At 43.8% G+C, this 25979-nt stretch overlaps 1 protein-coding gene and 1 non-coding gene across 2 annotated transcripts in view; one reads left to right on the top strand and one right to left on the bottom strand.

The window, feature by feature from the left end:
* Window positions 1–920: 920 nt before the first annotated feature.
* Window positions 921–25979, bottom strand: part of Ror1 (ROR family WNT receptor 1) — a 356211-nt gene continuing 331152 nt past the window's right edge. The window contains exons 8-9 of the mRNA XM_085686304.2: window positions 17309–17520; window positions 921–4915 (exon numbers count right to left, since the gene is read on the bottom strand). Of these exons, the coding sequence (XP_085542430.1) occupies window positions 3488–4915; window positions 17309–17520 (1640 nt within the window). The 3' untranslated portion in view covers window positions 921–3487. The remainder of the gene's footprint in view (window positions 4916–17308; window positions 17521–25979) is intronic.
* On the top strand, window positions 24091–24197 carry LOC125412709 (U6 spliceosomal RNA). The gene has a single exon (XR_007235660.1). It is a non-coding gene; the product is annotated as a U6 spliceosomal RNA (small nuclear RNA).

Raw genomic sequence — 25979 nt, forward strand, 5'->3', positions numbered from 1 at the left:
ATAAAAGCTAGCCCCAGCAGAACAATAAGGAAGCTGTTCCACCTCAACCTCGTGCTTTGTGAATTCATTCAACCTGGACACCTTCCGCTGAGACTCTTGGTTCCAGCTCGCGCAGGCGCAGGAGTGAAACCCACCCAGACCTCACTGTGCTGGCTGTGGTTGCTTTATTAAGTTTGGTGGTTGAGGTGGTGACAAAGGCTGTCGTTAAACAGATGGAGAAGACCCTGAAGGTTTTCTTGTGTTTCCTTCTGTGTTAAACGCAGAGATGAACAGGTCCTTTGAACTTCCATAACGATACTCCTTTTCCTTGACAGTGTGTATTAATTGCTGGATGGGAGCGTTTCCTTTTGGGAAAATTAAGTTATAGTGATATTGTGTCAACTAAATGACTGCATCTCTCTTATGTTACCAAATGGTTGCATTCCAAGTTGGATGTGATAAGATATGCACAGACTAATCTTTAGAGTCTTAAAGTGTGAGTTCTGCTAAACTCACATGGAAACATCGAAGCAGAAAATAGCCCAACTTCAATCCTACTTCTAATTTTTTACATCCCATTATGAATATGTTATTTTGACTTTAAGAGTTCAAAGCTTGCCATCTACAGGCAGATTATACTTGGTTATGAACTCGTCAGGAGTCTACTTTCCACCTATGGTCACTAACAAACCAATGTCCACATCTGGCCTTGTCTGTAGCGCTGGGACTTGAACCTTGGGGGTCACACATGTCAGGCAAGTGCCGCATCACCCAAGCGATAGTCCTAGCCCTGTAAGTCAATTTTTAAAATATACTTAAATGTCATTTAATTGAAGTAAGACAAAAGTAAGAATTGTGATCCCTCCTCCTAAGAAACATCAATCATTAGCAACAATGTGACAACTTCCAGAGTCTTCTATGACACCAATATTCAGGACATCTTTCATAGTAAACATTTTAATAAACAGCAGCATAAAATGATCAGTGTTTAATATCATCTCTGGTGGTGAAATACAAATGCATATATCCTCAATATAAAATAGTCTTTTGGTCATTACAAGTCCATGCTTCCCTATCTGGAATGCCCATAAGAACAAATCAAACATTGATACAGTGATTAAATGCATGCAGTGAGGATAAGGGAAGATACGGCAGTGTGAGCTATCTGAACATTGCCGTTGTATATTTGAAGAAAATCTACATTGAGTTAAACACAAGCAAAGGAAAGAAGGAAACAGACCAGATATAAAAATGCAGATATATTTTCACTTCTGTGATACAAACCATAGACAGTTTTGTGCAGAGAAATTATTTTTTTTAAAAAAAACACCTGAAAATAAAGTTAGCTTACAAAATATCATCAACAAAGTGAAATATTTTTCAGCTTCTGAAAAAAGGTACCATTTAATACAAAAGAGGCTGCGTGCTGCAGCACCTCAGCACTGTTTTCATAATTCTAACAAGTGGTTTTGAAATTTAGCTTGCTCACCTTCATGGCTTCAGTTATTATAAAAGACTTAAAAATAAATGTTACAATTCTTTATAAAAAACTAAGTTGAATTTATTTTTTTTAATCATAATAACGACTTTCCAGAGAAGGTATCTCATTGGCTCATGGAATGCTAGCCCCGCCCCCTCTAAGGGACTCCTTAAAAACACAGATTCACTGGGACTGTGTTTACTCAAAATAAATATTCTTGGAAAACGATTGATTGTCATATCATATACAAAATTGTGGTTTGAAGCATCATCGTTAAACAGTTGCATAGCAACGAAAGGATACAAATCTCCTCCTCTACTCAACTTCAAGAAATGTTACATAGAATCAGCTTATTCACGCCACAAAACAGTTCTTAATTTATTGCCCAGTAAATCTGAATATAGCCAACTCTTTTGAGTTCACAGTACCTGTAAGTTCATGTTTGTTTGGGAAAACAAGGCACATTTTGGTAAACAGATTTCCTACGCAAATTCTGCCTTTAAAGGCAGAAACATCAAGGTCTTCCTAACTTTCTTATATTTCCCTCAAGAAATAGTTCTTTCTCTCATGGAATATTTCCAGGATTTATTTTGCATCTTATAAGTCTGTAAGTCTCTATAGCTTTAAAATAAAAGCAAGATTTGCTAACATTTTTCTTAGAATAAAGGAGTTGGGTTTTTTTTTTAACAAGAGAAAAATCAAATTTAAAATTCCTTTCTATGCAGAACTTGAATCCCATAGAATTCTGAACTTGGTAAAAGGTGGTTGGCAAATCAATGCCAGGATGGGCACAGTTGATGTCATCCCCTAAGAAAGGCAGGAAGGATCAAACGGCTTGTTTGCCAAGCTAAGGAATTCAGAGTTTTGTAATCTTTGAGAGCATTCAGTACGTTTTTTTAGACATCCTATAATGTTTTGCAAAATAGGATGTATTGTCTTTGGATTCCAGCTAGTTCTATGAATAAATTGCTACACTTCTCGGTGCTAGAATATAATTGGTGAACATCTCCAGGAAAAGAACAAGAAAAGTGAGAATTTAAATTTACTCGCTACTGGCATCATCACAGGGTTTCCTCTTGCTCACAGTCTTTTGACAGTAAACACTCCCAAGACCTTGGCCAACTTGTAAACAGGTTGCGTGCAAGGCATGGGGGTGGGTGTGCATGCCTCTAGCATCACCCGTTTGCAGCATGAGTGGTCCAGGGAAGCTCCTAAAGAGAGGAGCTCACCAAAGGAACAGTGAAACAACCCTTGGTCCTCCTCCGTGGACATTGATCCACGCTGGGGACCATTTTCCTGACTGTGCCTCCTTGGGTGCCCCATCCCTAAAGCAATAACCCAAATTGCAATCTACAGTCATTTCCAGTATCCGTATCTACCTTCTTTAGGACCTGTGTAAACATGGTGTGGAAAAGGCCTTCATGATGAGAAGAGGAGGTTCACATCACCACCCTACACCATCCCAGAGAGATCCCATTACTGAGAGGACTTCTGTGGATGTGACAAGTCTGTATGGCTCATTTCCATCCGAGATTTCAAACGTAGCCTCAAGTTCCCTCTGTGGTGCTAAACACCGCTTCCATTCAAACACGCTTAGAGTCTAAGGTGAATCTGAATAGTTCCTGAACATCTGTCATGAAGCAGAGACAGCAGGTAGACAAACGCTACAGTATATACATTTTGGGGCTAGATCAGTCATGGTGACCAAAGGCAAATACACAGAGCACCATCTGACTTCCTTTTTTGGTTTACTAAGTAATTACAATGTTCTCTTTCTCTTCACTGATTTTCAGTACTTGAATTGGTCCTTTCCCAATACCATAACACACATCATGGTGGAGTGTCAATCCCACAATGCATTATTGTTCCTGGCTGGTTGTCTTTCCAGTAAGACACAGTTCAACTTCACAGAAGACACCCATTGCAATGTCTGCTAAGTGAGAACCTTCAATAAAAACATTTGAATATAAATCTTTTCTGCCACGTTTTAGTTTGTCTGGTATAGAGTATTTACAAGAGTCACACATTTCATACTTCTGCAGAAATCATAGACTCGGTGTGCCCATGAATATTGGAGTCTCCCAGCAAAGATGGTTGCTTCGAGTCTATTTTGTAGGGTTTTTGAGATTTGTTTCCAAAAACAGTGATACCCATTCCACCCGGGTGATTTGGAATCGACATGTGTGGTAGCAATGGAACGTTTGCTTCCTGATTGGATCCTGATGAGGGCAAGCTGGCCACATGGCCAGTGCTGGTCGACCCACTGGCACTGCTTGGGGACCGACTCTTGGGAGGCGGGCAGTGCTGAATCACCCTGGGAGGCCCTGCAGGCTGGTAGTGGGCAGCCGGAAAGGCTGCATATCCTGGAGGTATTGGGTATCCATTGATGGGGATGAAGCGCTGGTTCTGAGGTATTGCCGGTCCAATGAAACCAGCGATCTGGCCCTGTGGTGTAATTCCCTGGCCCGGGAACATGTAATTGGGAAATCGGGGATTGCTGAGGTTACTCACAGGGCTGGCACTGAGGGAGGTGGTCTGCGTGGTGGCGTTCCCACCGGAGGGAGTGGTAGAGCTGGTGTGACTTGAGAGGCCCTCCCAGGATCGAAGCCGGACATGGATATCTTTAAAGCGCGGTCTCCGGGAAGGAATCTCATTCCAGCACTCCGTCATGAGGCTATACATTCGCGGCGGGCAATCTTCAGAACACGGTAACAGCTGTCGCTTCCGCACCATCTCGATCACTTCCTGATTGCTGAACCCATAGTATGGCTGCAGTCCAAAACTGAAAATCTCCCACAACACAACCCCAAAAGACCAGATATCAGAATCAGAGGAGAACTTCCCATACATGATGGCCTCGGGAGGCATCCAGCGAATGGGTAGCGAAGACTTACTCTGTACTCTGTAGTAATCGGCAGAGTAAATTTCTCTGGAAAGCCCAAGGTCTGAAATCTTTACGTGCAGCTGCTCTCCAATTAAAATATTGCGAGCGGCAAGGTCCTTGTGCACGAAGAAGTGACTAGACAGGTATTCCATGCCAGCTGCAATCTGAATTGCGATGTGCAAGAAATCTCCGTGGTCCAGGCTGGATTTGACCGTCCCATCTTCATCGCTGCTACAGCCAACATCGGAATGTGGGGATCGCATGATGAGGAACTCGTGGAGATCTCCCTGGTTCATGTATTCAAAGAGCATACACACAGGCTGTTCTTGGGTTACAGCACCGAGGAGGCATACGATATTGGGATGGTGTAGTTCTGCCATAAGAGAGGCTTCCTGTTGGAATTCTGTCCACTGCTGGGGGTTGTTATAGTCTTTCAAGGTCTTGATAGCCACCAACTGAGCATGGTCCATGCCTGGGAGGTAGAGATGGCCCTTATAGATTTTTCCAAAGGTACATTCACCCAATTCTTCCATAAAACGTACAGCAGAAAGAGGCAACTCCTTAGCCTTGCTCTGCAAGAAAGGGAAAGTGTGGGTTAAAACCTTTCTTAAAACTAGACATCTTGGCATTGAAAGGATGGGACTTACCAACGGTAAATAGCTGGGATGCTTGTGCTGAGGGTGATGGTAAAGGTACTTGTAATTCCCTGTAGATTGACGTTTGCTAATATAGTTCTATCCCTTATAGTACTTAAATGACTCAAGTATCTCCCTAGAAGGAGACTGATTTTAGTAACTGTTAAAGAAGTTGGGTGTGGGGGCAGATGCATGTAATCCTAGCATTGTGGAGTCTGAGGAAGAAAGATGGAGGCTATCTTAGGCTCCCAGTGAGGCCCTATCTAAAAAAACAGAACAAATCCCCAAAGAGAAAACTAACGAACAAACAAGTAAACAGAAAATGGAGGGAAAAAAGGTAGAGCAGGCGTGGTGGCATATGGCTGCAATCCTAGCACTCAGCAAATGCATGCCTGCAATTCTAGCACTCAGAAAATATATGTCTGCAGTTCTAGCACTCAGCAAATGCATGCCTGCAATTGTAGCACTCAGAAAATGCATCCCTGCAATTCTAGCACTCAACAAACACATGCCTGCAATTCTAGCACTTAACAAATGCATGCCTACAATTGTAGCTTTCAGCAAATGCATACCTGCAATTCTATATTCTGCAAATTTTCTGAATTTCGCAATTCAGAAAACACAGGTAGAAATATTAGGAGTTTGCAGCTAGCCTGGGCCAAGACCCAGTCTCAACAAGAGCTGGACCTACCATTCAAGGGTTAAAAGTGCCTTCAAGCGCAATGGCCCGGGTTTAACTCCTAGGCATAAAAGTGTGTGTGTGTGTGTGTGTGTGTGTGTGTGTACTAAACAGAATATTATACAGTTGTGGAAAATAAGGAAACTTTCTATGTGCAGGCATGGAATGGTCTCTAAAAGCCTAATGCTTTTAGTTCATAAAAAGCAGAGCAGCTAATGTCATATATAACCTTTGCATAAAAGTGGAGAAATAGAAAGACCCTGTTCCTATGTCTTCTATATGCATAAGCAAATTGAGAGAGCTGATAAAAGAAATTTCAGAGCGGTAGTGGCTACTAGTAGAAGTGGGAACTAGAGAGAGGAGAGGAGGCAGAGATTTTCACCTCAGCTATTTTATACATTAAAATTTTCAGAATTAGGTTGAAAACATTAAGTAAAAGAGTAATTAAAGTAAATTAAAAATCATACATTAGTCTTTCCCCAACTAATCAGGAATTCCTTTTCTGCCATTATAAGTTTACCTACTATTTTTCTCACATAGACTAGATCAGTGGTTCTCCATCATGTAGGCTGACTGGTTTTCTCAAAGCATGGGATGATCTTATGATTTCTGGGAAGAGTAACCCGAGATAAATCCTTTCTGCATGATGTTAAGGTAAGGATTCCCATGATAGCTGATGATAATCAGGTAATGGGAAGGAATCCACTGAATGCTGAGGCCTCTTAAACAGTACGGTAGGTGTTCATTGCTTTTTTTTTTTTTTTTTTTTTTTTTTTTTTTTTGACCTGAACAGGATTTCCAGGTTTTGATGCCAGAGAAGGGTAAGGGACTGAGCACAAACATCTCTCTTGGGATAATGAGAAGCAGGAAATAAACCAATGGCCTATCAGACTGAGAGCAAGGACTTAAAGCCTGGATGCTCTCCTATGCCACTGGGAGTTAACCCTTGGCAAAGAGGTGGGGTTCAAATCACTGAGTTTTGAGTGCAAGCAAATCTGGGCTGCCATCTTGGATCTAATGTTTTCTAAGACTGGTTAATGCCTGAGCAGCACACAACAAACTTTAACTTTCAACACAGGCCTGTAAGAGAGCTCCAATGTGTAGCTAATAATCTTGAATTTTTTCACCACTCTGCAACCATCCTGAAGTAGAATAAATTTTGTCAGTGATTTAGATCTGCCAACAGACTCAATTAGTTCTAGAGAGTCCTTTCAATTCCTTTAATTGTTTTTTTTTTTAAAGATGTGTCTTTTCTAAGACTTTCTTTGGTTTGGTACAGTTGTTTGTTTAGTTCTTTAACAAGTGTTCTTCAAGTTGATACAGAATTCATTTAGACCCTGAGGACGGGGAGAAGCTGAGCAGCAGGCAGACTGCTCCTCTTCCTGGGATGCATGGGTGGAGGCAGAGATCAGAGACAAGAGCAGGCCAAATTTCTGAGTACAGGGTGAGAAGGGGTGATCGAGAACTTGGCAAGGGCTTGGCCAATGCCCCCAGTCTTTGGCACTGCCCCTCTCTCCACTGAGGTAAGCAAGTTCTTTCACTCACATTCGCCTTTGCAAGAACTCCTTTTGCAGGTGCAGCAGGCAGACAGAGGAAAGAGTAGAGAATGTTCAGGAAAGCTCAAGCCAAGGCTCTGGCCAGCAAGGCCAGGCCGAGCAACGGCTCTGGAGGCTGAGCAGGGCTCCGCGACTTGCCCGAGTTGGAAGTAGGGAATGAGGGTGGCGTATCCTAGGATGTTATAAACGGTTCTCTCTTTTTATTCATGCATACGAAAGGCTCCATTTTGAGCCAACTGCATCTTGTCATATCTCATCAGCACTGGTAAGTTAGGGACCACACAGCTACGCGTGTCTTTGACTTCTCCAAGGAGGGCAAGGTTGACAAGAGTCATCCTAAGACAAGTTTGAGCGTTGGCTGTGGGAACGAGTAAGAAAAACACCCAATGGCACAGTTCAGAACCTCTTCTGAGCACCTGCAGCAGCCGGTCCAGAAAACGCCCAGGAACACGGACTCCAAGTTTAGTTTCAGGGGAGCCATTTACACAGTGATTTGCATTTAAGAAACTGCTCAAGTTACTCGGTACAAATGAGTCTTAACTACAGACTCATTTTCGAATTTTACATAAATCCTTAACTAGTTAAAAAATCATAAAACCCCTTAAAAGAAGCCGTCAGCAGACTGCTCGGAGATGGCAGGAAATTAGCTGTATTGTTAAGGAACAGATGGTTTGCATTATACAAACCCTTTAGGCTAAACTTGTTTAGGTCTGGCATATTGTAAATTATATTTTAGTAATGAAAGTGAAATGACCTCTGCTTGACCTCAAGTGGGGTTTGTCTGTTTGAACCAATGCAGCGGAGAGCCATGAACGAAAATGAAGTCATAAAGTTTTGGCAGTTCAATGTTGGTTCATTTCAAGTTAAGGGGTTATAAATCTGTTTAGTTTTTGTTTGACAAGTATTTGTCATACAGGGATGTACAAAATGTAAAGAAGTGTAAAATACACACGAGGCACAGTGCCAAAGTAAACTAAGTACAAAGGCACCCTGGGAAGAGCAGGGTCCCGGCCCTATCTCTCCATCACTCCTCCATTAGTTGAATGACAAGGCGGGCTGCGTTTATTATATGCTCTAAGGCAATTAAGAACCTTAAAACCGAAGCAGGCTTTCAGTTTAAATGTTAACATTTTTACTTCTCAAAGTAAACATACATCTGCCTCAGTTCGGCTTTAAAAATTGTATCATTTTTGATGGGGGTGGGGGTGGGGAGGAAGTTGATGCAGAAGTCGATGCATTGGCCAGGGTCGGATAGGGTTTCTTCCCCCAGTCATGTTTAGAGAGCCACTGGGCTGGAGTGCGAATGTGTGCTCTGCAGAAGGGAAAGAACATGTAAGTTCGAGTCCGGTATGCATCCGTTCTAGGTCTGACCAAGACACAGATCCTGAGGCCAAGATCATGATGGTGGCCTTTGGATCGAGGGATCTCTAAATGTGTCATATGAAAGTGATAAGCCATTGGCAGGGTTTTTAAAACCGGTTTTAGTATAGAGACGGGCACAGATGGGTAACAAGAGCCATCTAAATGACTCTATCTTTTTACCTTGAAGTTTCACCTCAGATGAGAATACAATCTAAAAGATGCGCCCGGTAAGTGAGCTAATAGTAAGCTCGCTGTCTTCGCTCCTTTTACTTTGATTATCTAGGAAGTGAGGTGAGATTCTGTGTGGCCCTCATCATTTACAGTGCAAAGCTCCCTTTAAGACTTTCTTCCTCTGGACTGGGGAGATAGCACTGGCTGCTCTTCCAAAGGTTCTGAGTTCAGTTCCCAGCAATCACATGGTGGCTTACAGCCATCTGTAATGAGATCTGGTGCCCTCTTCTGGCCTGCAGGCATACATGCATGATATGGGATATCCTTCTGTATGTGTGCTGCTGTTATTGGTTGATGAATAAAGCTGTTTTGGCCAATGGCTTGGAAGAATAAAGCCAGATGGAAAATAAGAACAGAGATGTATAGAAAGAGTCGGTGGAGTCAGGGAGATGCCAGGTAGCTGCTGAAGGAGATGGTCACTGGAACCTTACACAGTAAGCCACAGACTCGTGGCAATACACAGAATAATAGAAATGGGTTATTTTAAGATATAAGAGCCAATAAGAAGTCTGAGCTAATGGGTCAAACAGTGTTGTAATTAATATAGTCTGAAATAAACAAGCAGTCTCTGGTTACAAAATTGCACCCAAATCTCCAGCTACCATGCAGGCAGAACATGGTATATAATAATAATAATAATAATAATAATAATAATAATAATAATAAAGACTTTCCTCTTCTTATAGGAAGAAGGAGCTACAGTGTGGCATGGGAGGGTAAGGGAACCTAGAGAAGGAAGGAGTCTCCACTAGCAGGTCCTAAGAGAAGACTGCTGAAGTTCATATCCACAAGGTCACCCTGACTGCCTCTGCACCCCTTGCCATCCTTGTCACTTAAGGCAAAGTCACTTCCCATGTTTTTGATGACCAGGTCAACTGTGACCCTGTGTGTGTTTTGTTTAAAAGCAGATCGTACCTGGACACAAGCATTTTCAAGGGCAGAGGAAGTTCCAAAGCATAGCATTTGTGCTTGCCCATTTTAAGAGTGACGAGACAGGCCCTGGCACTACCAGCATGAAAGGTGTAGTTTTGGTAGTGGGATTCAGGAAAATGGCATTGCCAGGTCAGCAGCCTCTGGCATCCTAGTTTTCCCTGAGATCTGCCTGCCTTGGAGACAGACTCCTTTCTGACTCTCAAGAACCAACCAGCACATCTCCATTAAGAAGACATCAGATCTACCCAGACAACACATTTGCTAGAGCAGATTGTTAGGCCCACCCCAGAATCTCTGATTCTGCAGGACTAAGATGCTCCATATCCAGCAGTCCCCAGGTAGATAGACCTTGGTCTGGAGGCCTTACTTCTAAGTCACTGATATAAGTGGAGATGTATGTCCAGATTATTTACTCAGCAAACGGGGTCCCCTGATTCACTTGCAAAGGCAATCATGGGGTGGCTGAAGAAGCTGATGGAACAATTCTGATGCCTACAAGGTGATTAAAGAGATGCTTTGGAAACTCCAGGTGAAAGAAAAGGGTAAGTTACTGACCAATGAATAGGCTCCAGGTTATGTTCTCTACTATACTGTATTAATATGCCCTGAGGTAATAGTGAGATTCAAGGTTCTTGATATAGCTTAGCTATGCCTTCAACATAGAGCCAGTTACTTAGGATATATTTTAATGGCTGGTTGCATTTGTCACACAACTAATCTAATCTATATTAATATACCAAGTCATATAATAACGTAGATACTAATAATGAGGAATAGCCAGTTTACATACTGACTTGTGCATGAGAAGAAACACAGCTCTTGCATTAATGCCATAATCTCAGTCTATAGCAGTCATATATTCGAATCTTTTTCATGTGCTAAACATCAAGCACATAAAAAGGCCATGTATATGTGGGTGTGTTCCTCATGTGATAGGCTCAAATGACAGAGTAACTGAGACGAGGCTCAGTTCAGACTTCAGACGCCCCTTACCAATACCTCCGCCAGGCTTCCTTGTCTTTCTGTGATAAGTGCTTCTTCCAAAACTCTATTCAATCTTTCCCATAATCCTCTGAGTTTCATCCTATGATTTTTCCTTTTCATGAGTGAAAACAGGAAGACTTTCACCGTTTGAGTAACAAGAAGAGCACAACCCTTAAATGATGGAGCTAAGATTCAGATCCAAGTAAGTCTGATCCCAAAGTTTGATTGCTTTTCGGCAAGGGCTGTGGAGTTTTTGCTTGATCCTTGGTGGTCTCGCCATCTTAAAACCATGGTCATTACTGGAAGGTGAATGGACTGTCTAAAGCTGAAGTATGCTCTTGTTTTTGAGCTTGACTTTACACATTGACATCCTGTTGGTTACTGGGAAGGTGTACAGAACCTGGGGATGGCACCTTTGGCTGGAATGAGCCTGGGAGGGTATTTAAATGGGGGATGCCTTAGTGTGTGAATTCTGCTTGCTTTGAGTGTCCACCTTTCTTCTCTGTGGTTTGTTTTGTTTTTGGTTCTCAGGTAAACAGGGTTGGGTTTGTGAAACCATTGACCCCACTCATAAAAAACAGAGAAGACTACATTCTAAAGGCTTAGCAACCAGCCTTTGGTCTGCTATGGATCATTTCAAAGACTACAGCTGAATTAAGAGGCTTCTGCCTTATGCAGTCAAATTCTAGAGGGGGCTTCAACCCAGACCTTTCTCATTTGATTCTCTGGAAGGAATTTAACTTTTGAAGCATTCCTTTCCTCTATAGTGTAATTCTCTGATAGTATGAGTGTTGAATTGATTCTGTGGAGTTTCTTTATAATGTCCATGGGTAAGTTTCTTTTCTGCTCAGAAATGCAACAGAATGGATGTCTGTAATTTTTTTTAAAGTAGGTGTGTGTGTGTGTGTGTGTGTGTGTGCGTGCGCATGCACGTATAGATATGAGTACAGGTACCTGGGTAGTCCAGAAGAGGGTGTCTGATGCCGGGGATTGGAGTTAAAGGAAGTTATTAGCTGCCTAATGTAAGTGCTAGGAACTGAACTCCCATATTCTGCAAGAGCAGTACATGCTTCTGCGAAGCCATCTTTCCAGCCCCTGATGTCTCTGATTTTGTAACAGATCAATTACTCTGTGATCCTAGGGGCTCATGTGTTTCAGCAAACATGGAAATTAAGGCAGGGGAAGAAGTCTTTAGACTCTGGAACCATGCAGACCTGGTTGGAGGCTTGGCTTTGTTTCCTGCTGGCTGTGAGACTTTGGGGGAATAGTAATCTCAAGCTTTATTTTTCACCCCAAACTTAGACTCAGATGAAAATTTCCTTCCCCAGGTAGTTCGGTAAGGTCTGTGGAGATCCTACAGCCGCACGTCAGTAATGACGTGTGTTGGTCAGTCCACTGGTGATTCCTATTGATGAGGCTCATTCCCCAGGAGCAGGATGGCAACTGGGGGGAGGGGGGCTCTCCAGCTGAGATAAGGGAGTGGGTGTCCTGGCAGCTGTCACTGTCATGCCCTCTCAAACCCTAATGCACTTGATCCTGGAAGTGAGGCAGGGATTTATGCCATCAGGATGGGCACCTGCAATACCACAGATCCCACAGCTGTCGACAGGTAAGAGTTAGGTCTATGTCTCAGCTGATTCCCTTGCTCTGTCTCTTTCAAGTTGTGCTGGGGGGCTGCTGGGTCCTGTTGTTTTTCTTCAAACGCACACAGCCCTAGTCAGAGCATCTGGCTTCAGAAAGGTTTTGGAGTTATCATCGGAACCAAAATAATAGGGATTTCTAGCTATTTCGACCTGCAAGGTGCCAGACACACTACCTCAAAGCGTCAAACACATTTTTCTTAAGTACTATTTTTATCTTTCCTTCCCAGGTGAGAAAATAAAGGTTCAGAGAAGTGTTGAGCAAATGATTTGTTTAAGATCTCATGCCAGTAGATAATGGAGCCAAGATCTGTAATCCAAGCTTTCTACCTCCAAATCCTGGCTCTTTGAAGACTATCAGACTACTACCTCCTGGCAATAGGCTGGGAGCACAATGTGGCTACAACACTTAGGCTTAGACCGTGAGGACTCTGGGGTGCCGGCCTGAACTCTATAGTGTGAGATTGGTCCTTCCCAGTTGGTGAGTCATTTTACCCTGGGGGAGCTCAGGCCTGTCAGAGAATAGAATGAGACATAGAAAATAGAAAAGAGATGTTTCCCTCCAGTGAAGTGAAGAAGCAGTGGCAAAGGAAATGAAAGGAGACAGGAAGAAAGCCAGTGGGCACAGATCTCAAGATGGTGGTTAGGACTGTCAGATACTTCAGAGACAGTAAGAGGATGGGGCCCTGGAGAAGGCCACTGCATTAAATCACACCATCCATGGGTGCCAGAAGGCCGATAAATAGGATGGCGAACTCAGGAGCTTTAGGAGACTAAGTGGGAAAGGCTCTTCTTAAAAAACAAACAAGCATACAAAAAACAAACAAACAAAAAACCCCATTATGTGTGTAGGTGTTTTGGCCTACATGTATGTCTGTGCACCACAGGCAAACCTGGTGCCCATGGAAGCCAAAAAGGGCATCAGATGCCCTGGAGCTGGAGTTACCGGTGGTTGTGAGCTGCCATACGGGTGCTGGGAATTGAAGCCTGCTCTGCTGGAAGAACAGCTGGGGTTCTTAACTGCTGAACTGCCTCTCCAGCCCGAGTGGGAAAGTGATTGAGGACAGAGATGACGTGGCATCAGGAAGGACAGGTGTTCAAAAGAGGGCAGTCAGATCATAGCAGGGCTGGGAAGACCTGGGAAAAGGAATGAGGACATATACAAACATGTATATACAAGGGCAGAAGAGGAAGGACAGACAGAAGTGTAGTTTAGATGTTAAAAAAAAAAAACAACAGAGCAGCTGGCAAGCTTGAGGGTGAGGTCACTTCGGAAAGCGGGGCAGCTCTTCCCATCAGTCAGGAACTGTAGGAGTTTGGCCCTGGAGCGACTTGGGCTGTGGCCTGCCTAGGCCTGCACTCCTTTTCTTGGGTCATTCTTAAACTTCCCCAGCTCTCAGCCTCTTCAGCTGCCTAGCTAACCCTCAGGTAGGCAGGAGGCAGAAGACTCAATGTCCTCTGTCCCTGCAGAGGGCCGTATGTCACAGACTGTCTCTCCGCCCACGAGACAGGATGGTCTGTTTTTGAGGATTGGGAGGGTTTGGGGAAGTGGAGGCAGGGGGAAGGGAGGTCCGTTTCCAGGTCCCTCGTTTTCTATAGTCCTCCACCAAACCAAAGCACCCCAAGAAAGAAAACAAGCAAAACTCCCCTAAACTGTAAAATTCACAGTGCAATACAGAAAAGTCTTGTTTAGTTTGGGCACCCCTGGAAAATCCATTAAAAAATTAAGCAGCTTGAAATCTTTTGTTGAAAAAAAAAAAAGATAACAAACAGCAAACATAGCCTACTTCTCTCCGAAGAGCTGAGAAACAGGTGAAGGGCCAGGTGGCTTCTTAGAGGTGCTGAGCCCTAAGAGGGTACCACAGGGAGAGAGGTCCGCCTCCTGTCCTCCTATGCCTCTGCTAAGCCGCCACTCTGATGAACTGGGGCCCATCAAGAGCCTTTTCCTGCAGCATCCCACCCTAGAGCTCCAGGGCCCAGGCCCACCTTGCAGCCAGTCTGTCTGCTGTGGCTGCTTATTGTCTTCTGGGAAAAGGTCGGTTTCTAATCTCCTGGGGAAGCCTCTCTTTAATCCAAACACCGACTGTTTGAATGTTAGAAGTTCCTCTGGTGAGGAAAGATGGAGACATAGTTTCCACCCTGAGAGACACACTCGGTTGGATGAATAAGGAACTTGGGGGTCTCTGGCTTTTTAATAGGGCAAGAAAAAGTCTGAGGAAGGCCAGGGCAGGCCGGCATCCACCTCTCAATCCCTTTTCACGCCTGGCTCCAAAAAGCCTTTCCGTTTTACTCTCATTGTTTGCTCGATCTCAGGCCTTTCCTCGTTCTTTCTTATGAGTGTCTCTTCCTTTTAGATTTTATAGGCACATGCAATATTTATGTGGCAGTGACCTTTCAAAGAAGTCTTAGAGACTGACTGTTTACATTTAGAACATTTCTTGAAGGTCTACAAAGTCCTTTGTGCTTCTTTCAGGAAAGGCACTTGGTAAGAACCAAAGCAAACAACTGGGTGACTCAGAGCCGAATCCCTTGGGGGAGGGGAGATAGTATTTGTTTTGTTGCTTCTTTTCCCTTCCCCCTCCCAGCCCAGTCAAGTACTTGAGCCAACCCTACTTGCTGGTTTGGTCCAGATTTCTCCAGACTGGGAAATTTTGTAAGGAATATGTCAAAAATTAGAAACAATGAAAACTATGTCTGCCCCATGGAGCCTCATGCCAATACCTCTTATGTTTGTCTCTTTGATCATGGAGGGTGGAGAAGGGTTATTACTATGGTCAAATTTTACATGTTCCTCCCAGGGCTGGGGTACATCACTTGGCTTTTGACTGTAATTCTGGTTACTTCAAGGTTTCTGAGAAGCCAGGCTATCTCTGGCTATCCAGCATAGCCCTATAGTGGATCCAGTGACTGCTGATCCTTCCCACTTTTTGTGTATGAATACTTTGTAAAAACTTTATGAGCTAGTAAGACCAAAGATTTTATTTAGCATCAGAAAATCTTCTGTTTACATTTTATCTCCATAGATTATTAAGCCTTTGATGTTGACTGTGATAGTTCATCTGCTTTTTTTTTTTGCGGGGGGGGGGGTGTCTAAGTTGCCCTACTTATACAACAGCATAATAGTATCTACTTTATGTAATGCCTGTTAAGATCAAATGTGATCATGGAAATAAAAGCTCCCGGTACATACTTCTTGGTAATTTATATTAATCAGTATGTATTAACATTCTCTATTTATGTCGCAGAGGTCTCTAAATTCTGTATTTGAAAAACTGTTAATTCAAAGATGCCTGCCTGTTAGAGATCCTGTATTACAAGCAAGCCTCCACTAAGAATGGAATTAAGATAATGAGCAAGGATAAGCTATATATATATATGAATGGAAGTCACTCTCCCATGGACTCCAGCACAGTAGAAGGACTGATTGCTACCAACTGATTGAGTGACACAGAAACAATAGGGAAAGAACCTCCCAGAACAATGGCTGTTGCACAGGAATCTTGAAGGCATAGCATATTTAAAAATATCTAAAAAGCCTACTGTTAGTCTGAGAATATGCACCAATAACAGCCCCTTCTCTTTCCTTCACCCTTATATTAGTATGGAGCAATAAGAATTGAGTGTGGCATATCATTAAAGACTAGAATGCATTCAAACAAGCTAGCCAGAAGCCAGACTTTCAAAAGCATGGAACCTCTACTTTCACTGACCCCTCCCCCTGGTCTATATGACATGAACTTACCTCTAGGACATGCAATATGTATGTATGTACAGTGGTAGAAATTCATACTTAACTAATGAGCACTGGTTTAGTTAAGAAATAATATTTGAAAGTGAATTTTTGGCATTTAAAGAACCTGAAAACTTCAACAAATATGACTTTGTAACTGCTGATGTGTTTTGAAGACTCAAAAAAAGTCTAAGCCTAAAGCATTAAGCAAAATAAAATCTTATGAGGTGTGATAGTCTCCATGATTCCATTCTACTTAATAAGCAAGGAGATGAGTTAGTTTGAGTGTGAAGACATTGTTTTTCCTAAAAATCTTATTATGAAGGTCAAAAGAATAATATGGTGTCTAACACAGAGAGGAGTCAGATGGACCTGCTGCATGGGTCTTCTGGAGCTGGAACAAGATGAAAAGGCAAGCATTTGGAAGCATGAACTTGGAGCTGGTGAAATGAGGCTCTGTAGAAGGGCTCTGGATGGAGATGCTGTCCATCCTGAGAGGGAGTGCTGTGGACCACAGTGCCGGATTTAGAATAGCAGCTGCATTCGCAGCAAGGCCGGTGACCCTGGGATCCTCACCACGACTTTGAGCAACCGACATATTGAAAGACTTGTAGGAAAAGTAACAAGAAAAGAGGTTGATCTAGCAGAGTCGGGGGAGACTCAGGTGAGAAATCATCGAACAGCTTCAAAGAGGGCCAGGAGGAAATCTTTTCTATTAAAGGCATAAAAAAGGTTGCTTCAAAAATAAATCACAGCAACAAGAAGCACATGACATATAATTTACCATCTTAGTCATTCAAAATTACATAGTATAACAGATTTCTATATTTACATCATGTGCCATAAAACAGGCAAGTTTATAAACAATGTTAGATCTCTTTTCTCTCACTTTGGTTAAAAGAGCATGGATTTCCTTTTGAATTTGGAAACCAGTTCCCACTCTGAGCTCTGTGGGCCTGGCAGAGAGCCCCTCTGGCCCGACCGCTCCAGTGGAAGGCTGTGGTCTAGCTTGCCCCACCCTGGGGCAGAAGCTTGAGCTGTCCCTGGCAGAGGCAGAGTTGTAGGGTTAGTGTCTGTGTTTGCTGAAGTCTGCCTGTGGCTCCTCCAGTGTGTGTGTGTGTGTGTGTGTGTGTGTGTGTGTGTGTGTGTGTGTGGTGGGGTGGGGTGGGGGTTTGCAGTGGTTTGCTTTCCCCTGAACCGCACCGTTCATCTTACCTTGGGCTTGTATGCGTTTAGCATGGACATCTCCACATTTTGTCCTCTGACAGGTTTTGGTTGCCTCTGGACTGGTGGTGACGACGACTTCTGGTTATTGCGGCAGACGCAGATGAAGAAGAAGAGGAAGGCGATGGCCAACGGGATGGCCACACTTGGCACCAGGATGTACAAGATTTCCATTTTATTCTTCTCTTTGGAATCTTTGGAATCTGGGTGCAGAGAAAAAAGGGGCAAGAGTTAAACTTGTTAAAACAAAAATGTCTAATATTACATGGCACAGTTTAAACGATTTATTCTATACACACACATTCACAGTGAGAAAAAAAAAGAATCTAATATTTACTACGATTTGTTTCCATCAAGCCACTAATATAGTTTATTGAAGTTTAAAAGTTTAAAGTTCAAATGTTTAGAAACCACAGAGGGACATTATGAAGGTTTAGGATGTGTGAGGGAACCCACGACGTTGCCCCTCTCCAGCAGCGGCGGATCTGCGTTTCTCCCACACCTTAAAAGTCAAGCGACATGAGAACGTACTGTGTGCACTGAGGCCTTCATGCAGACCACAGGGCTCTTCTCCACTGGCTTTCAGCCCAGGTCAACTGTCACAGCATGGTGCTCCTATGTCCCACCCAGCCTTGGCTGTCAGGGGCTGGCAGGGCCTGGCCGTCACGTCCAGGATCAACATGACTGTAGCATCCTAGTCCTGCTTTCAGAAGGCATGGCCTTGAGAATTTGGGGATCTGTAGGCAGGCTGAGTTCAGTGGCTGGCAAGCTGTGCAATTCAAGCAAATCATTCGGCAATCTGGTCTCACTTTCTCTCACTTAGAAGGGAAGCTGAGTGTTCTGGAGGGTGTCTACAAGTCCCTCTGACACAGAAGCGCTGTGTCACTTGACACTTTTTGAAACCCCAGAATTTGTCTTGAATGGTTTCATATGAACCCAGTAATTGTGAGTGTGCTAACACTTTGAAGTATATTTTTGAAATCTTATACATCCACTTTACCATCCCTTGGCAAAGACTATAACACATACAGAAGGATATGAGGTATGCATTTCTTTTTATTAATTTGAGCCTGACCAGTAAAGCCAAAAACTTTGGGCATCTGTCATCATCCATGAATTATTTGTCTGGTACATGAATTATGGGATGGTAATTAGAGGGGTTATGAAAATGGGCATACCCTGGCCGCCAAGATCAGCTGTCTTTCTTTGACAAAGCCCAAAGAGTGGACATTCTGAGTGACACAAAATTCAGAGACGCTTATTTACTCTACAGAAGAAATAACATGCTCCCTCTCAGGTATCCTTCCGCTCCTTCAGCGGGTCAACAAATGTGAGCCACTGTGCGCCAAGATATGTTCTAGGAACTGGGAGTGTAGAATAAATTACTGCATGCCCTTTGCCTTTAAGACCCTCACAGTCTTATAAAGGAGAAGATGTTATTCTAATACGTTGTTGTGAGGTTGACGCACAAGTATAGACAGAAGGATGATGCAGCCCCAAGAGTCCCTTTAAATAAGGGGGTCCCTCGGCGTGGGTAAAGGAAATAGTCTTTACTTTCCCCCTTCCTTGAGACCCTTTCCTTAGATGAGATACTAGAGTACTCAGCCATACTTTTGGCCTTCTTTCCAAACACATTCAGCATGTAACCTTAAAAAGGAGCCTCCCCTCCCCCGAAACTGGATATTGAGAACATTCTCTTGGTCTTAATACTCCCAAGGACTTGGGGAAGGGTTTACATTTGGTTATTGATCTCAATAAAAAAATAACATTTTTACTATTTATTTTTCTGCTGGAAAAAATAATAACTCTCATAACGAGGAATCTGAAGGCCAGGGTAGCTAAGGCCCTTGCTAGCCCGAGAACATGCAGCTGGTGGGTCTGAGGCTGGGTGTCTCCCAATCAGTTTGGCTCCATGTCCCCAGCTCTAGTTGTGACCCTGTGCTACCAAGTGTTGAATTCTTGATCTCAGGCGCCTATCATCTCATGGTGGAAGCCATGGGGGTAACCTGCAAGGTAGTGGGTAGCCCTGAAGTTCTCAACCCTCTACTTTTCACCATGGTGTGTCAAGAGCAAACCCAGGGACTGCTGAGGCTCACACGAACATTAGAATTCCTCTTGTAGTGATTGTGTTTGCAGTGACTCCGGAGAGATAGGAAAGAATCAGGTGAGTGGAAGAATGCACACACAGCACAGGGTCTAAGGTGAGTGTTCGTGCACACACACTGTGTACACAGGGCAGAGACAATTTGGCAGAGGAAAGGAAGCACACGTTTTAAAGGCAGACACTTGTGAATACTGCCACTGGCATTGTCTAGGTCAAGTTGGGCCAGTGCTTAGTTATGCCAAACAAACTCATATATAAAATGAAAAGCTATGGACTTTATAGAGCTGCTGTAAACACAGTAATAAGGAAAGTACCTTTTCTAGCATCTGTTGCAACTCAAGAGTTTTCCCCTAGAAGGGGATCCTGGGATAAACATTTGGAGTCGGAAAGTCCAAATAACCTTAAGCAAGAATCACCGTCTCTGATCTCCACCTTTTCCTGTATTCAACAGGAATAATAATAGCTAGTCTCCCAATCTTATTTGGTTCCTGTGAGACTCAAATGGGATCAGGTTCATGAAAGAACCCTGGATAATTGAAAATTGCTATCCAGTTGTTGGATGCTATGTTATTAACATCATAGAATTTCTCGGTATGAGCAGGCTATCCCCGCTGTTATTCTTGGATCTTCGGTGAAATCATTATGAGCATAACGCTTACAAAAGGAACGAGGCTAATTTACTACTAATGTAAGGCTAGTTATTTTTCCAACCCAGAGTTTTAGCAACAAGAGAAAGTGGGGTCCTCACCTGTCTGCCAACAAAGGAGTCTATTCTACATTCATTCTCTATCAGATTATGCACGGAAGGAAGGTCTTTTATTGTAAATGGGCGGTCTGGGAAAAATGCTTTTGTGGGTCTGCTGGAGAATAAACTTCAAGAGGCTAAATCCTTTTAACACACCCAGACTTGGCTCCTCTGCTTACACAGAGGATGGCGGGAGCACAGCAGGCAGAGAGTCTTCCTGCCGAGTGCAACAGTCCCACGGGGTAATAGGTGGTCATGCTGGGAAAAGGCAAGCTCAGGGTACCCCAAGACTTCGAGGCCATTCCTCTCCATGCCACTGCCTGCTCTTGACTAAACGGGGGTCCAGTTTCACCAGATTAGCAGTAGCAACAACAACAAAAAGAAGCCTTTAAAAAGATGCATCATAGGACAACGACCAGTCTTTACTAGAAATTGTAAAACTAGCCCCTGCCTGGCCATTAAAGTTTTCTAAAAAAAAATCCACATGGTGTTTGTGTGTGTGATGTGTGGGTGTGTGGGTGTGAGGTGTGATTTGTGCCACAGAATGCCTGTGGGGTCAGAAATTGTGAGGAGGTTGGTTCTTTGCCTTCCACCGCATGGGTCCAGGGAATGACACCCAGGTCCTCAGGCTGGACGGCAAGTGTCTTTTCTCACTGATCCATCTCACTGGCCCTGGCCGGCCATTACAGTTAAAACATTTTCCTCATTTTATCCAAGAACTTTGGCGTGATCTCTGTTTATGTGCAGAGACCCTGAAGCTGGGAAAGGACAAAGGATTCGCCATAGCCAGGCAGCAGCAGTGCCGACTGCCATCACCCCGTCTGCGCTTCCTAAATTAAGTCACACGTAGTCACCCACAGGATCGGATTGGATTCTTTCCATCGTGTTGGGTTCCAAGATTCCCTTTCTCTGGATTTGGGGAAAAATCTTAGCAAATGAAATCTACATAATTTGCTAAAGCTAAACTCAGGGCTCTATCCTCTTTCTCTGTAAGAGGAGAAATGGAGGCAATCTTTCTTAATAAGGGAAATATTTTCAGTTTCAAAAACACATAGAATGAAGCTGACCATGTTTAAACATATACATGTTTATATGTTAAAGCATCGTTTAACGACACCAAATACATGTATTATCAGTAAAATGGTATAGAAAACGTTTTCATCTTGCAAAATTGAAACTTCAATCTGTTCCTGTTCCTCGTCCCAACTCTACCCTGGAAACTACCCTTCTATTTTCCATCTCGACAAAATTGACGTTTTCGAGTCTCATGAAGGCGGAATTACACTACATTTATTTTTGTGTCTGTCTTATCTTTGAATAACGTCCTCACGGTTTATCATGTTATACTATGTGATAGAATTTCTTTCTTTTTAAAACTGAACAATATTCTATGGCACATATGTCCCCTTGGTCTGTCTAAGTTGGGATTTCTATTACTATGGTAAAACATCAGGACCAGAAGCAACTTGGGGAGGAAAGGGTTTGTTTCACTTGCAGCCTATAGACTGTCATCCAGGGAAGTCAAGGCAGGAACTGATGCAGAGGCCGTGGGAGAACACTGCTTTCTGGCTTGCCCTTGACTTGCTCAGAGTGCTTTCTCACCGCATCTAGGACCACTGGCCTAGCTATGGTACCACTCACAGTGAGCTGGTCCCTCCCACGTCAATCATTAGCCGTCAATCAAGAAAACACTCCACAGACCTATCTGGATTAATTCTTAATTGAGGTTTCCTCCTCCCAAATGACTCTAATGTCAAGTTGACATAAAATTAGCCAAACACCATTCATTCACAAATGTTTGGGTTGTTGTAGTGTACATGGGTGTTTACATACCTCTTCAAGGTCTTTCTTTGAATTCCACTGGATAAATACCTAACTATGAGACTGATGGATTATATAGGATTCTACTTTTCTTTCTTGAGCGACCTTTGTAGTTTTTGCACAGCAGCTGTACATTTTACGTGCTCGCCAGTGCTGTCCAGCAACTCTAATTTTCCCACATCTTCACTCACACTTGCTGCTGATTTGAGGGAAAGAGGGGAGTAGTGGCCATCTTAATAGACCCAAAGTGGCCACGCGGTGGCGTTTGCTATGTCTATCTGATGAGCAGGCACACTCAGCATCTTGTCATATGTTTGTTAGCCAGGTGTAGGTCTTTGAAAAAGGAGTCTTTGGCTCCTTAGCTCACTGTCTTCCCGAGCTAATCTTGAAGTGAAAACATTTGCTGGGCTTTAAAAGTTCAAATCTCTTTCACATCCAATACGTTCGAACTTCAGCAAAATATCTGACCAAGTATCTTGTCTGACGCACGACGCCCTTATGGGTGATGTGGAGGGAAGGTGGGGTGGTAGCAGCATTGGGTGGGTTTATAATTTTCCATTTGCCTTTGCTTAATCCTGTTCAACAACAAATCAAAATGAAATTGCAGAGGGCTACGTTTTAGGGGCTATTGCCTGTTTCACTGTCAGTGATTTCCCTATCCTTCTTGAAGACAGCTGATTCTAGGACAGAACGGCAGCTGAAATTTATAGATAAATACTAGAATTTACATTCTAGCTGAAGGAAGACTTCATAAAATCCACGATTTACAAAGCTCAAACACAGAGTGATGTAACTCACTCTTTTCCTTTTGAAGGCTAGTAATATATTTCATTGGCAAGTTCAAGGTTCAAGTGGAGCCCACACAGCATAATGAAAATGCCCTAAGGACATCACATATGGCCTTCCAGCCAGTCAGCCAAATAGCAGCTTCCATTGCCAATACTGGGAAATAACCAAGCACATCATGGACTACTGCTGGCTCTGGTCACAAAACCCTAAATGGTGTATTCTATTCTAAAGAGGTGCCTTCTAATCTGAAAAAAAACAGCAACCATCCAGAGGCAGAAGATAGGTAAGGAAAAGGAAGAACCAAGGAGAAAGGCAAATTAGGATGAGACAGATGTTTTGAATCTGTAGTGCTGGGGGAGATACCAGAGCCTGTGCATACTTGCTAAGTATTCCAGCTTTGCCCTGTACCCTCAGCCCATCAGTTTTGGTTTCCATGTTACAGAGACAGGCTCCGGAGTGCTGGGAACCAGCCCACTTCAGAGGAGAACAAGTGTTCCTCCCTGGAGGCACCTGGCAGCGTTTATACAGAGGCTGGTGAGCCTCGTGGGACCTCCAAGAGTTCTCTGATTTTACAAATCTGAGTCAATGTAACTTATTTAGGGCCCTACCAAACTCTTGACTCCTACAAAGCATTGCCAAGTCAGTGAATCCTGAGTGTTCGACTCCTAGTCTTTTTCTGTCCCGTTCCACGCCAAGGCTGACTTCTGTGGGCACCAGCAACGTGGGACCCTGATCCCTGGCTTCCACAGCGAGGTGGGGACAGCAATAGTGGGAGGCTACAAGGAAAGCATGTGGGACTCAACTTCCTCCTTCCCTGGCTCCATGTCCTCCATAACACACCTGCTTAAGCAGTTCTCCAAACTCTCCTTATTCTGTTGGTGATGCTTGTTTCCCGTCAGAAGCGTGAAAGACTGCTAACAAATCAATAGCAACCATCACTGTGGACTATCAGAATTCTGCCATCAAAGACAGGCAATGGGAAGTTCACGTTGGCATGGGTCCAAAGAGTGAGGAATTTCCCAAAGTTTATTTTGAGAGTCGCCACACAGTGGGTCGACAACTGAGCATTTCATGGGCATGGTTAAAAATCAGCAGGGCCTGGAGAGATAGCTCAGTGGTTAAGAACAGATGCTGCTCTTACAGAAGACCTTAGCTCAGTTCTTAACACCTGTGTGGGATGACTCCCAAACACCTGCAACCCCAGCTTCAGGAAATCGGGTGCTCTCTCCTAGACTCCGTGGATACGTGCACTCACACATTACATATGCAGATCCACACACGCACAGATTTACCCGTAATTAAACAATAAAACTAGTGTCTACTTCGGCAGCACATATACTAAAACTGGAAGGATACAGAAAAGATTAGCAAGGCCCCTGCACAAGGACGACATGCAAGTTCATAAAGGCTTCCTTTTATGTTTAAAACAAACAAAGCAAAAAAAAAATCTTAAACTAAACCACCATAGCCACTGCGAACAACAGAAAACACCTTGAAAGCCCATTATTTTATGACTAAAATTTTAACACGGCCGAGCAGGATGTTTTGGTCCACTAATGTTCATTTCTTCGTTAAAAATAAGTAAAAACGAGAAACTAAAGTGCACTTTAGAAATCCGTAGTGCAAAAATATCCCTTTCAGAACTCTGCAGACTACAAAAGTTTCGTCTCCATCCCTTGCCACCATCCGACTAGCTGTAACGTTCAATTTCGGCTTAAAGAAACGGCTGAATGACAAATTGCCTCGCAACAGGTCTTCTACGAAAGACGGGAGAAGGCTGCTGACAGAGCGAGCTAAAAACGGCAGTGTTCGCAATCTGGAAAACATCTGCCCTGCCCAGAGCGCTAAACGACCACACTGCAGAAAATGGTCCGTGACAAAGCAGAGCCCAAGAGTGTGTTTGGGAGGTGATGGGACAAGTCAAGGCTATTCAGGTACAGAGCCCAGCAATGTGCTCTTTGGCAAATTGTTGCAAGCCAAGGCACTAAAAGAGGAAACAAAAGCCGCGGACCAGCTGTAAGCACTTCAAAGGAGCCACGTGGCTCCCTACTTTTCTCACGGTTGGCACCGGCAAAAACTGCCCTGCCTCTTAGGGGCCGCGCTTGTTTGGTAGAGGAGAGAACTTTACATAAGGAGAAATAGAGAACACACAGCAGGTTTTATGCAGTGAAAGGTCAAGTCAAGGGTCAAGCTGTGAACATGAAAACAGTAACACAAGCAGCGTTCTGCTTCCCCTGACAGCAAGCTTCTACCAACCTGAGCCAATAGAGGGACCCAACCAGTGGATAACGCAGAAAGAAGTCGGGCAACACACAGCGAAAGGAAAAGGCTAGACCTTTCTGAGGGGGGGTCTCAGAGGTCGGAGACCCACAGCTCTACCCTAGAGATGAGGAAAAGAGCAGCTCTACCCCAGAGATGAGGAAAAGAGCAGAGACGACAGCGACTCCATGAAGCCAGCTGTGTCCAGGCGCCGGCTGGGAAGGACGCTGACGAAATCTTTCCTTTTCAGTTTCGTATCTGACCCTTTCCACCTCATCCAAAGCTGGTGTCCTGAAAGGTCGTCAGGGACTAGAGTTGAGACACAAATAATGAAGCTCTCTCTGCAGGCGGGACCTACAGAGGACAGCCAGTTTTGACAACTGGACGCATCCGGGGACGGAATTGGGACTCAGTGGGGAAAGGGCAAGGGTCCAGGTGGGGGAACTTTATCAACGGATGGTATCCCAAAGCACAGAAATCAGGACGATGAAAGAGCAAAGAAAAATGATAGAGAATGATCTTTCCTCCAATATAAGCCTGAGTTTGTTCTTGAAAGAGGTTTGGCATAGTGGGAGGGCAGGAAGAGTCCAGGGACCTGCTTTTGTCTTCCCAGCAGGAAAACAAATACCTCTTTAGCTTCTACATCATTAAGATAGAGATGATCCCTTATCTTACAGAGAGAATGAAATTAGTCATTGCAACATATTTTATTGAGCATCAACTGAGCCTTAGACCAGATACTGGTGTAAGAATCCGGCAGGATATTCGACTGGTAGCAGTCATCACGATGGTGTATAGCACATATTTTTAGCTTTCAAAGATGGCAGACACAGTGACGGGAACCGGCTAACAGGGCTCGATGTGGTTCTGCCCTTCTAATTTGAATCCCTTACTAGAATGTATGTCTTCCTAGGGTGTGGTCTATCTAGCTCCTTCACAGACTG

This window comes from Myodes glareolus, chromosome 3 (assembly GCF_982192425.1).
Source record: "Myodes glareolus chromosome 3, mMyoGla1.1, whole genome shotgun sequence".
Lineage (NCBI taxonomy): Eukaryota > Metazoa > Chordata > Mammalia > Rodentia > Cricetidae > Myodes > Myodes glareolus.